This window comes from Desmodus rotundus, chromosome 7 (assembly GCF_022682495.2).
Source record: "Desmodus rotundus isolate HL8 chromosome 7, HLdesRot8A.1, whole genome shotgun sequence".
Taxonomy (NCBI): Eukaryota; Metazoa; Chordata; class Mammalia; order Chiroptera; family Phyllostomidae; genus Desmodus; species Desmodus rotundus.
Genome location: NC_071393.1, coordinates 51,726,581 through 51,739,035, shown reverse-complemented (window position 1 = coordinate 51,739,035; position 12,455 = coordinate 51,726,581). Strand labels below are relative to the sequence as shown.

The 12,455-nt window shown below is 40.9% G+C and overlaps 1 protein-coding gene across 7 annotated transcripts in view; it reads right to left on the bottom strand.

Annotated features, from left to right (window-relative positions):
- Window positions 1–12,455, bottom strand: part of RALGAPA1 (Ral GTPase activating protein catalytic subunit alpha 1) — a 256,935-nt gene that overhangs the window by 217,719 nt on the left and 26,761 nt on the right. For all 7 annotated transcript variants that reach the window (XM_024551309.4, XM_071221931.1, XM_024551306.2 and 4 more), the window contains exon 2: window positions 634–744. In XM_024551309.4, coding sequence (XP_024407077.2) covers window positions 634–744 — 111 coding nt within the window. The remainder of the gene's footprint in view (window positions 1–633; window positions 745–12,455) is intronic.

The following is a 12,455-nucleotide window of genomic DNA, read 5'->3' as shown; positions in this document are numbered from 1 at the left end:
AAACATAACGTCTTTATCCTCATTGTTAACAACCACTTAAATAGCCTAAAATACTTCTGCCACTAAAGTTTTTTCTCAGTGATTTTTACTAAAACATTTAAAGTATTCTGTTCAATGTGAACACAGTATCAGCGTATCTCTCTCTACTCTTTTTCAATAATTAATTTAGATTATACATATTTATGTCCAAAAAGAAATCATAACATATTGTAGAAAACTTTTAAATGAACTCTGAAAGAGACTGCTGAAACCTGACACATGCTCCTAGGGGAGAGCAAAGGAGAGGAAACAAGTAAACCGACCAGGAACGAGGCAAATCTCCTAAGCTTACTCAAAGTAGTAAGACTAGTACTACTAACCCGTAGTTGTGAGAGGGGTATCAAAAGCTACCTGACTGAAAAAGGACTCCTGGACATGGACAACAGTGTGGGGGTGGCTGCGGGGCAGGGAGTATGAGGGGACTAAATGGTAATGGAAAAAAAATACAAAAAAGGTTAAATTTTTAAAAAGCTACCTGACTAAAAAAGGAAGCAATACTAAAATTCCAATGTCCAAGTGTCTGTTTTTAAATGAACATATATGATAATTATTTGAAACATCAACATAAATCAGAATTGATTTTTAACATCTTACCTTTCTGTTTAAGACTAGCTTCAATAGTCACAAAATTCTCAAAAAACACATAATATATATGTGAAAAATGTTGGTCAAAAAATTGTTTAAGATCGATAGACTCTGCATTCTCTGAAAAATAAATGAAAAGAGTGATTACTATTTACACATATGTTAAGTTATGTTAAGCAAATATGATAGTGACAAGTTTCCTTCAAAAAAGTCAAAGAACTGCTCCTAAAATTCTATGCTATTGAAATATTTGAGGCATGTATTTATTTAACTATATCCTTGTTCTCACAGCTTTAGTTTTTAAAGAGTTTAGCTTTAATTTTGAAAACTGATCAACTCATCATAACCTTTGTTTCCTAAAAAGAAAAAAGTCGCAGAGAGACATTCAAAATCATTAACCTAACCAAAAAAAGAAGTCAAGTTCTATTTTCAATTCACAGATATGCCTCTAATTTCTCCCTAAGACAGTTTAAAATCAGTATTTCCATTGAGTAATAACATATCACGTCTAAAATACATGTATTCAGTAAATAGGTACCTAACAACAGGCTTTTTAAATAAGTACTTTAAGTAGCACAAAGCTTAAATATAGATGATACCGCTCTAAAAGAACTGTCAGTATAATCCAGGGCACACAAAACTAAACATACAGGGCTGGGCAAAAGTAGGTTTCCAGTTATATATGGAACAGTTTATTCTTGTATTATTATTTATTAATTATTGTATTTGTATTTGAACTGTAAACCAACTTTTCCCACACCTATATAATTGTACACAGAATAGACAGTGTTAGGTTCTAAAAATGAAGTGACAAAGTATAATGGCAATTTAGAAACACAAAATTATTTTCAAAGCTCAATAAAGTATGAACGTGGAGAAAGAAGAAATGCCTGAGGACATATCACTTGAAAAGACCTTCAATTATTGCTTAGATATGACACCAAAAACAAAAGCAACAACAACAACAACAAATAAACTGGACTTCATCAAAACTCAAAATGTTTTTGCTTCAAATGACACTAAAGAAAAAACCTACATGCCCTGGCTGGTGTGGCTCAGTGGATTGAGTGCTGGCCTGCGAACCAAAGGGTCGCCAGTTCGATTCCCAGTCAGGGCACATGCCTGGGTTGTGGGTGGGTCTCTGGGTTACCTACCAGGTCTCTGGTAGGGGGCACTTGAGAAGCAACCACACATTGATGTTTCTCTCCCTCTGTTTCTCCCTCCCTTCTCCTCTCTCTAAAAATAAATAAATAAAATCTTTTAAAAAAATCTACAGAATGAAAAAAATATTTGAAAACTATATGCCTGACAAGGCACTAGTATTCAGAATCTAGAAAGAACTCTGAGAACTCTTAGAACTCAACTATAAAAAGAAATATAACCCAATTAAAAATAGGCAAAGTGGGCTGTGGCCTGGGTCCACACTTGGGGGCATGCAAGAAGCACCCAACTGATATACCTCTTGCACACTGATGTTTCTCTCCCTCTCTTTCTCCCTCCCTTCCTCTTTCTCTAAAACAAAATAAATAAAATCTTAAAAAAAAAAAAGGCAAGGGATTTGAATAGACAAGTCTCCCCCCCCAAAAGATATACAAATGACTAATAAGCACATGAAAAGATGCTCATCATCATTAGCCATAATAGAAGTGCAAATCAAAGCCACAATGAGATATGATTTCCTACCCACTACAATGGCTGTTGGCATAGGTAGCTAAATATTAATAAAGGTAGCAAAGGAAATCAGACATTATGCATAATCAATTAGGGAGCATAAACCTGCTCAATCAAGAAGCTACAGCTTCACAAACCCCAGGGGGGTCACATATTCCCAGGCCAAGGGAATTAACACCCCTCCCTACCTGTGCAAAGAGGAAAAACTGACTTTTCAATCTCCCTGGTCCACTAGCCCAGACTACAAGGGAAGGTAAGCACATAGGCAATAGGAGTGAAGATGGCAACCATACAGGCCTATCAGCCCAGCCTAGGGAAAAGACTGGATTGGATATGGGACACATAACCCCACAGACCTAGGAAATAGCAACCATCTGGCCCTAGCAGCTCCACAGCCGATAGCCACATGAACTCCAACTGTAGGCTCCCAGCATAGCCAGGGACAGTCCTAAGCTACCTAGGTGGGGACTGAGACTGCTGATGGCACAGAACTTTTGGACCCTGGCCTGTTTTTGGCTTGATGAAGAGAAGACTGGACTTCATCCACGATTAAATGGAAGGACATGAGACTTTGGGAACCCAGGGGCACTCCTTTGATTCTGCACCTGGCACCACAAATAAATCTTACCATGCCACAATCTCCCATACATGGGTCTCCTGGAATGCTTTCCTTGTTACATTTCAAGAACCCCACTTCACTAGCAACAGCTGTGCTCAGAAATATGCAAAATAACAACTGTTGGCAAGCATGCGGGGAAATGTCCATCTTCATACATTGCTGGTGGAATATAATTGATGTAGCTGCTTTATAAACAGTTTGGCAGTGCTCCAAAAGTTAAACATAGAATTATCATATGACCCAGCAATTCACCTCCTAGAACATATATTGAAGAATTGAAAATTTGGCCACACAAATACTTATAACATTATTAGCTATAATAGTCAATAAGTGGAAATAATCCAAATGTCCATCAATTTATGAATGGATAAACAAAATGTGATATTATCTATACAACTATTATTCAGCCATAAAGAGTAATGAAGTACTGCCGTATGTTAAAATGTGGATGAACTTTGAAAACATTGTATTAAGTAAAACTAATATTAAGTAAAAACAGTCAGAAACAAAAGACCACATATTTTATGATTTAATTTACAATGAAACTTGCAGAACAGTCAAATCAATAGAGATGAAAAGTATATTAATAGTTGCCAGGGGCAAGGAGTATGGGGAAATGCGGAGTGACTGCTAATGAGGGCAGGTTTCTGTTTTTTTTCTTATTTTGCTGATCTATCCTTTTAGGTGGTCTAATATTCAACTCATGACATCCCAATTTATGAGGTCTGCCAGACTCTTAACTGAATCTGAGAGCTAGTCTGAAAAGAATCTGAAAAAAAAAAGTTAATGGAAATCAGATGAAAAAAATAATTTTTTTTCTAAGTCTAGAAATTGCAAACTGTTGTATCCCCAATTACTGAAGTTTACTGCAACCAAATGCATTACCCTCACTTTCATAGACTCAAGATTAGCTAGCTCTTAGTACATTATTATATAAAACATTGCCTTCTATTTTTTTAATTGAGTAGTCAGACAATAGGAGAGTAATCAAAATACAGCACTACTGATATTCTGGATCTAATTCTACACCTCCAAAATAAAAAAAAAGTCTCATTTCATTTCCATACACTCAAAGGCATTTTTCTGGACAGTGAAAATAATTAAACATATGCATATTTGAAGAGTTTGAGAGAGTAAATTCTATTACACTGGGGGGAATATATACTTTAAGACAACAGAGGATAAAAGCAGAATAAGATAGAATGTATTCAATTCTGGACACACTGCAGAGACCATGCTTCTCAAACTATCATAGAAGGGCTAGTTTTTTGTTTTTAATTCCAATTCATTATGGACTAATGCTTTGCAATAAATTAATTACTAGAAAAGAAAGTGAAGAGAACCGAGAATGGTCTACCAGGGGTGTCCAACCCTTTGGTGTCTCTGGGCCACACTGGAAGAAGAGTGGTCTTGAGCCACACATTAAATACACTGCAACACATAATCACAAAAAAATCTCATAATGTTTTAAGTAAATTTACGATTTTGTGTTGGGCTACATTCATAGCCATCTGGGCCACAGGTTGGACACCCTTGGATGGCACCCTATTGAATAAAACAAGTCTACTAATCAAAGCTTGGATGTCACAGCATCATCAAATTGGCATGAGCTCCTCAACACTTTCACTTTCTGCATTCAACTGTTGCAGACGTGTAGTAAACAGCTGATAAACCAGTACCAGCCTTCAGACTACACTCTGAATAGCAGCAGCACTGACTGGAAATGAATGATGCAGAGCTACAGTGTACAGGCTGAGTAGCCTTAATATTAATGAGTGCCAGCAGTGAGAAGTCTGTTCGTACTATGAGTTCATCAATAAAACCAGGATATCAAAAAGTAGTATGAGTCGCATAATCTCTACTTCCTAAATCCTCACTGAAACCTGGTTACCAAACTTCATAAATCATCTCCCCACAGTGTCTCCCTCTCATTCCTTTCTATTCACCTTGCCATTAAATCATCATTTCTAGGGTAAGCTTGTTAGACCACTGCCTTCCAGTTTGCTGCATTCATATCTATGCTCTCGCCGTTGCCTTCACTGTAGGAGAGGTCAGAGATGCAATATGGCTCCAGCAGTAAAGGCATCTGGGAAATGCTGGACTCTGTTTAACCTTCTGTGACTGTTTAACTCTCTGTAGCCTCAGGCTTGACTGACTACCCAGAAAGCCAAAATGCTGCACAAAGATAAATGTCATGCCCCCCAGGAAGGAGGTTGATGAATGTGTAGAATGTGGATAACTGCCGGCTGTTATCTGTTAACTTAGAAATGCACTGGTTATTAACCCTCTATTAAAAAAAAAAAAAAAAAAGACCTAGTCCTGGGAGGGGGTGGATTTTTCTACCTGGCCACCCCAGGAAGCAAGCAGCTGCACGGCCGTGTATATAAGTTTCCCCTACTAAAGTTATTATGAATTTGAATAAGGCTACATGTCAGTTCTTCAAAATCTACCCAGAACTTAGACTTTTGAGGGCTTTCCGCAACATTCACCCAAACTGCTCTTCTCTTACTTCTATTCAAATGCCCATCATCTTTCAAGGTACAGCTCAAAAGTTATTGCCCCATAAAACTTTCTCCAAAATCATCGATTCAATCCAATCCCTGCCTGTTTTATACTAATAACATGTTTTATATTTAACATGATTCTTGTATTATTCCATCAACTCCTTTACTCCTTTGCAGTTGCCCAAAACCTAGCAAAGTACTCTATGTAGTTATTAAAATAATTGCCCAGATCCACCATTTTCAGATTTTTACAGAAAGAAATGGAAGCACAAATGGATAATTATTTTTCTTAAAGACATTTTACATGAAATGGCATGTTTATAAGAAGTGGCTTACAGTATTGTAATAACCAACTTGCCTCTAGAAGGCTTTAAGGATAATAAATGGAAAAGGGAAACTGACTGGGAACTTTGAAGCTGTTGATTTAAAAGAATTTAGACAATGGCAACAAATTTTGGGTAACACAAACTTACAACTTACTAGCTGTGAGACCGACTGAGGAAAGAGTGAAGACACAAAATACTCACCGTGGCCAAGCTAACAAAATTTCTTGGATCAGAGTTGAAACATGAGTAATAGATTTTATTTTACTTTAACTATGTACACACACACACACACATACACAAATCCTATAGAGAGCCCTCAGAAGAATTTAGAAAAGAATGTTCGAGTAAAGAACTTAGGAAAGAATGTTCACCTGTCTAGACCATCTGACATCAATTATCCAGACACTGGACATCTGGAACATTATAATCTCGAACCAATTCAGAGGCTAAGAATGCAGGACTGATTCTTCTCAAGAATTTACTGTGGACGAGAAAAGGGTCACATACTAAACCCGACAAGCTCAGGGCAGGACTGCAAGGTGAACCTTACAAACTTAGAGACCGAAAGTTACCACAGAGTATGGTCTGAAATTAAAACTTCCTAACTAAATGTGAATCATGGCGGGTAGTCCTGTCCTAGGCCAGTTTCTTCCTTCATGAAGATCAATCTTTAACTGAGCTTGTCTACTGTCTTTTTGCATCTGTATTAACGTACCTTTGAAATGTCAGGGTAACTTCCTTTTACAGAGCTCTCAAGGCACACAATCTCCCACCACAGCAGGAGACCACAGAACCCTTCAGTTCTATTGTTACTGTGCATTGTTAATTGTTAACTCCTTTTTATTCATCTGTGTAACAGAAATGTGCCTATTTGTTTTACTTTTTATCTGATCCCAGAGATTTCCCCACTTTGCTTTCTCCTGCCTCCCTGATCTATCACCAATGGATTTCATGTAACCCCCTCCTGTCTTCTCCTTCTGAGACAAGCCAGGACAGGTGGAATAGGGAAACTGAGACAAACAGTTAAACAAGCAGTTTACATCCATCTAGTAAATTGCAAAATCCTATCTTCTGTAACCAAGGACACTTAAGAGGAAATGGTTTACACGACTCCCCAACCAGAAGGTAAATAGCTTCCAATTAGTGCCATTTGCCAACCACACTCAAGGACAGATAAAGTTAAGGGATTAAATCTCATTTTGGGATGTCAGCATAAAGCTGATGAATATTCTAGTGAGATTCTCCCCAAGACTTCCCCCAAGGCCCCAGCCTTTAAAAACCCTCAAAAGGAAGGTCCCAGCATGCTTTCTCCCTCTGGGGAGTATGCCAGAACCTTTCCCCTCTCCCTCTCCTTCCCCTACAGCAGGGGTGTCAAATTCACTTTCACCAGCGGCCACATTGGCCTCACGGTTGCCTTCAAAGGGCTGAATGCAATTTTAGGACTGTATAAATGTAACTACTCCTTAACAGTTAAACTAGCGGTCGTTGGGGCTAGAAATAAGGTGCCAGGCCTGATAAAACAAGGTGGAGGGCCGGATTTGGCCTGGGGGCCTTGTGTTTGCTACCTGTGCCCTACAGGCATGCATCACCTAAAACTCTTCAGGGATCCAGGAGGCTTTCATCCAGGGAGCAATGGGCAGTGGAAATGTGTCCCAGCCTAACCCCTTCAATCTGTTCCCAAGGTCCCCTTTTCTCTGACTTCTTGGTGAGCCAAAGCAGCCTACCCTAGGGTAATTTCCCCACCTAGTCCCTCTGCTGTGGCTTCTTCTATCCTAGGCCTTTCCTTGTTTCACTTTCCCCAGCTTTAATAAAAGTCCTCTAAAAATCACAGGGACTAGTGTTATGAAATCTCTTCTACACTAAGTCAATTACCCACACATTACCAGTCATTCCTAGGCAGACCTGCTCAGGGCCAGGACTCCTCTCATGAAACACTGTATTATATAAGATGCACAACTGCCCTTTGGAGCATTTTCTCGATCCATTGAGAATTTGCTTCCTGGCAATTATTGTCGGTTTGGCTCATATAAACTCATAAAAATTATTTTAGATCTGGACGTTTCTTACATTGACAATACTTTTTATTATTAGAATTCTCAACTTTTCTCATTCCTTTAAAACACCTGGGTAGTGTTTAATGATTTGCAAATGTTAAGGCCCTGGAATAGACATGCCTTGCCTCTTCGCACAACCACAGCAAAACTACAACTAAAATACAGAACCACCACCACTCTGAGCCGTCAGAGATCGAGCTGAATGGGAGTCTGACAACCACGGAATTAAAGACACCACATCCATCCAGACTGGCAGGAGGGGCACAGATGTGGAACAGTCTGATTCATCACCCACATGTGGTGGATAAAAATTTGGGAGGGAGCCCTGCCTGGTGTGCCGCAGTGGACTGAGTGCTGGCCTGTAAACCAGAAGGTTGCCAGTTCGACTCCCAGTCAGGGCACGTGCCTGGGTTGAGGACCAGGTCCCTGGCTGGGGACATGTAAGAGGCAATTGGTTGATGTATCTCTCGCTCATCGATTTTTCTCTCCCTTTCTTTTCTCCTTACCCTCCATCTCTCTAAAAATAAACATATAAAAGTTTTTTACAAAATCCAGGAGTGATATCTTAGGACTGAGAATTCCCATCCCCACACCAGGGCCCCTAGCCCAGGGTTCCAGTGCCAGGAAGATAAGTTCCCACATCTGGCTGCAAAAACCGGCGGGGGTTGAGTCCGTGGAAGAAACTGCCGCAGCCCAAGCAGTTCCTCTTAAAGAGCCCACACACAGATTCACCTACTCAGACTCACTCCCTCTGAGCTCCACCACCAGGGTAGCAGTTTGAAAGGCACCAGTGGCATATAGAGAAGAATTGAAGTGTCTAGCATCAGGGTAAGCAGAGGCCATTGTCCCTTTTCTAAAACCTCCCTCCACAGAGCTGGCAGGCTGGTGCCATATCTGAGACTCTATCTACCTGGCTAACACTGTTTGACCCATCTTGGAGATCACCAGGGACTCTGCCCCAGCCAACTTATGGACCCACCCAAGCTGCTTTTCCACATGAATGGCTGGTCTTGGCTCATGCTGCACAACTTCCTAACTCCCATGATACAAGCAAAGCTGGCTTCAGTGAGCCTCAGGCCTGGCACCAGCAGCAGCCACCTTAGATTCTCAGCTTGGCTTTGCCTGGGAATCTCCAAGCCCAGCACAAGTAGCAGCCTTCTCAGACTCCTTTATACAGTCAGGCAGGGTGTCCCCAGGCAAAACACAGGTGGGGGCTGACCTTGACCTGCACCCCCCTGGAAATTCCAGGGCCAGAGCACCCAGTGGACAGCTACAGACCATGTCAGAGCACCGCCACCCTGCTCCTGCACAGTTAATGCTCCATGAAGGGTGTAGATTGGTGGTTAGTGGTCAAAGCCAATCCTTGCAGCTGACTGGCCTGGGTAAATCCCTTCCATTGATCTGCCAACAGCAACCAAGGCTCAACTACAAGAGGAAGGTGTCCTGAGGCCACATAAAGGGCACACCTCAAATACCCAGCGTGAGAGAGAGAGGCAGCTATGCCACTGGACCCTACAGGACACCTACTACATTAGGCCACACTACGAAGACACAGAGTCGACACAGAATACACAGAAACAAACACAGGGAGGCTGCCAAAATGAGGAGACAAAGAAACACGGCTCAAATGAAAGAACAGATCAACACTCCAGAAAAAGAGCTAAATGGAATAGAGCTGAGTAGAACTATCAGATGCAGAGTTCAAAACACTGCCTACACAGATGCTCAAGGAACTGAGTGAGGACCTCAGCATCATAAAGGAGATCCAGTCAGAAAGGAAGTTTTCACTAATTGAAATAAAGAACAATTTTCAGAGAAACAACAGGGGATGAAGACAAGAATCAAATCAATGATCTGGGACATAAGGAAGCAAAAAACAACCAAGCAGAATAACGAGAAGAAAAAAAGAATCCAAAAAAATGAGGACAGTGTAAGCAGCTTTTGGGACAACTTCAAGAGGTCCAACATTCACCAGAAAGAGAAGAGAAAGCGCAAGAAATTGGAAATCTACTTGAAAAAATAATGAAAAAAACCCCTTCCCTAATTTGGTGAAGGAAATAGACAGGTCTAGGAAGCAGAGTCCCAAACAAGATGGACACAAAGAGGACCACTCCAAGACATATTCTAATTAAAATGTCAAAGGTTAAAGATAAAGAATCTTAAAAGCAGCAAGAGGAAAGAAGTTAGTTGCCTACAAGGGAGTTCCCACAAGACTGTCAAACTTTGCAGGCTAAAAGGGATTGGCGAGAAATATTCAACGTCATGAAAAGCAGGGACCTAGAGCCAAGATTGCTCTACCCAGTAAAGATATCATTTAGAATTTGAAGGGCAGATAAGGAGCTTCCAAGCCCTGGCTGGTGTGGCTCAGTGGATTGAGTGCCAGCCTGTGAACCAACGGGCTACCTGTTGGATTCCCAGTCAGGGCACATGCCTGGGTTGCCAGTCAGGTCCCCAGTAGGGGGCGTGTGGGAAGCAACCACACATTGAAGCTTCTTTCCCTCTCTTTCTCCCTCCCTAAATGTAAGTAAAATAAAATCTTTAAAAAAAAAACAGCTTCCCAAATAAGAAAAAACTAAAGGAGTCCATCATCACCAAACCATTATTATATAAATGTTAAAAGGGACTTATTGAAGAAAAAGAAAAAGGTCAAAACTATCAACAAAATGGCAAAAGAAATACATATCTATCAACAACTGAATTTAAAGAACTAAGCAAACAAGAAGAACAGGGACAGAATCATGGATACAGACAGCGTTTTGATGGTTGCCAAATGGGAGGGGGATGTGGGGGAATGGGTGAAGAGGTTAGGGAATTAAGAAATACAAATAGTTACAGAATAGCCATGGGGATGTAAAGTACAGTATGGGAAGTGGAGCAGCCAAAGACCTTATATGCATGACCCATGGACATGAACCCTGGTGGGGGATTGCCTGAGGGAGTAGGGGGTGCTGGGTGGAAGGGTGTAAAGGCGGAAAACTGGACAAGTGTAATAGCATAATCAATAAAATATAATTTAGAAAAAAGACTCTTGACCTTTGAATAAAAACGTTGTCAATTAATTCTAGTGACAACTCCTAATTTACTTATGGTTGGTCAATAAGATCTATAAATATATTTGGTCTTTGTTCCCATTTCTGGCACAGAGCTCCTAAAACTGTTGAAATTTCCTAAGTGCTGAGAGTGACAAAGATCTTTTGTTATGTTAATAAGGTGGATTTTGGAAAGCACCTAAGATTGGGGGCTGGTTGCCAATGCAGTCAACCACATGATTAGAGGTTTGGAACTTTCAGTTCTAACCCCAAACTCTGGGGTAGGGAAAAGGCTGGTGACTGAGTTTAATCAACAATGACCAATGATTTAGTCAATCATGACTGATGAAGCCTCTATTATAACCAAAAGATCAGCTCCTCTGCCCTCTTTTTTTCAGGTTCCACATTGGGGTACCTGAACACTTCTGCATGCCACCATGCTGGGCAGGCCCCAAGATCCACAACAGAAGCTCCTTCATTCACTGTTGATTTGTATCCTTTAATATCCTTTGTAATAAACTGTCAATCTAGTGAGTAAACAGGTTTTCCTGCATTCTGTCAGCCATTCTGAGAAATTAGTAAAACCCAAGGAGAGGGTTGTTGGAACCTCTAGTTTGTAGCAGGTCAGTCAGAAGCGTAAGTTAACAACCTGGGCTTGCAATGGGCATTTGAAGTGGACAGCACTGTTGTAGAACTGACCTCTTCACCTGTGGAATCTTTTTCTATCTCTGGGTTGGTAGTGTCAAAATTGAACTGAAATTTCAGACACCCTGCTGGTGCCCGAAAACTGCTTGTAGGTGTAGGGAAGCGTGTGCACATATATGAACGCATATAAACTGGGTCCAGGAACTCTTTTCACCAGCTATTTTAATTTAGTTTTAGGTGGGGAGGGAAAGAGTAATGTTGCTAAGTGACACGATTTAAGGACTTCCTTGTGTTTACTAGAAATAAAATGCCAACAATGAATTTTATTTCCTTTTATTCATTCAATTCTTCGTTTTCCCAAAATGTAACTTTTAGATAATTTTTTCTCTAATTTACCCTTATTTTTTAAAAGATTTTATTTATTTATTTTTTGAGAGGGGGAAGGGAGAGAGAAAAAGAGGGGGAATCATCACTGTGTGAATGTGTGGAGAGCAGGACTGTATAAAATGACATCAGTCCAGTCAAACAATATGGTGGCCAGGTCAACCATGCTTAGAGTATGTGCAATCGAGTCTGGTTCAAGAAGGAAACTACTGAAGTCATGCCTGGCAGAGGGGAATGTTCAAGATATTTGCACACGTGACCCAAAGAGACATGTCTGTAGAGGGGGAGTAACCCAGAATGAGCCCACCAGGAATTCCTTAATGACTTACCAAGGGTCTCGGAAGGGGGAAGGCACACCGCCCTCAAGGACATAAGAAGAGGGGACCTCAGACCACTGCCAATACAGCTAAGCTCCACACACCAAGATGCTGCTCCACTCCATGCTGATCTCCTAACTGCACTGCTGCTGGAGACTCTGCCCTGCTAGACGGAGGACTTTGTTGGCCCTCCTGCAGACCCAACTCCACAAGACTTTGCGTTGCAAAACACTGACAGCTCCCTTGCCCACCTTGCTGTCACCTGGACCCACTGGCTGAGAC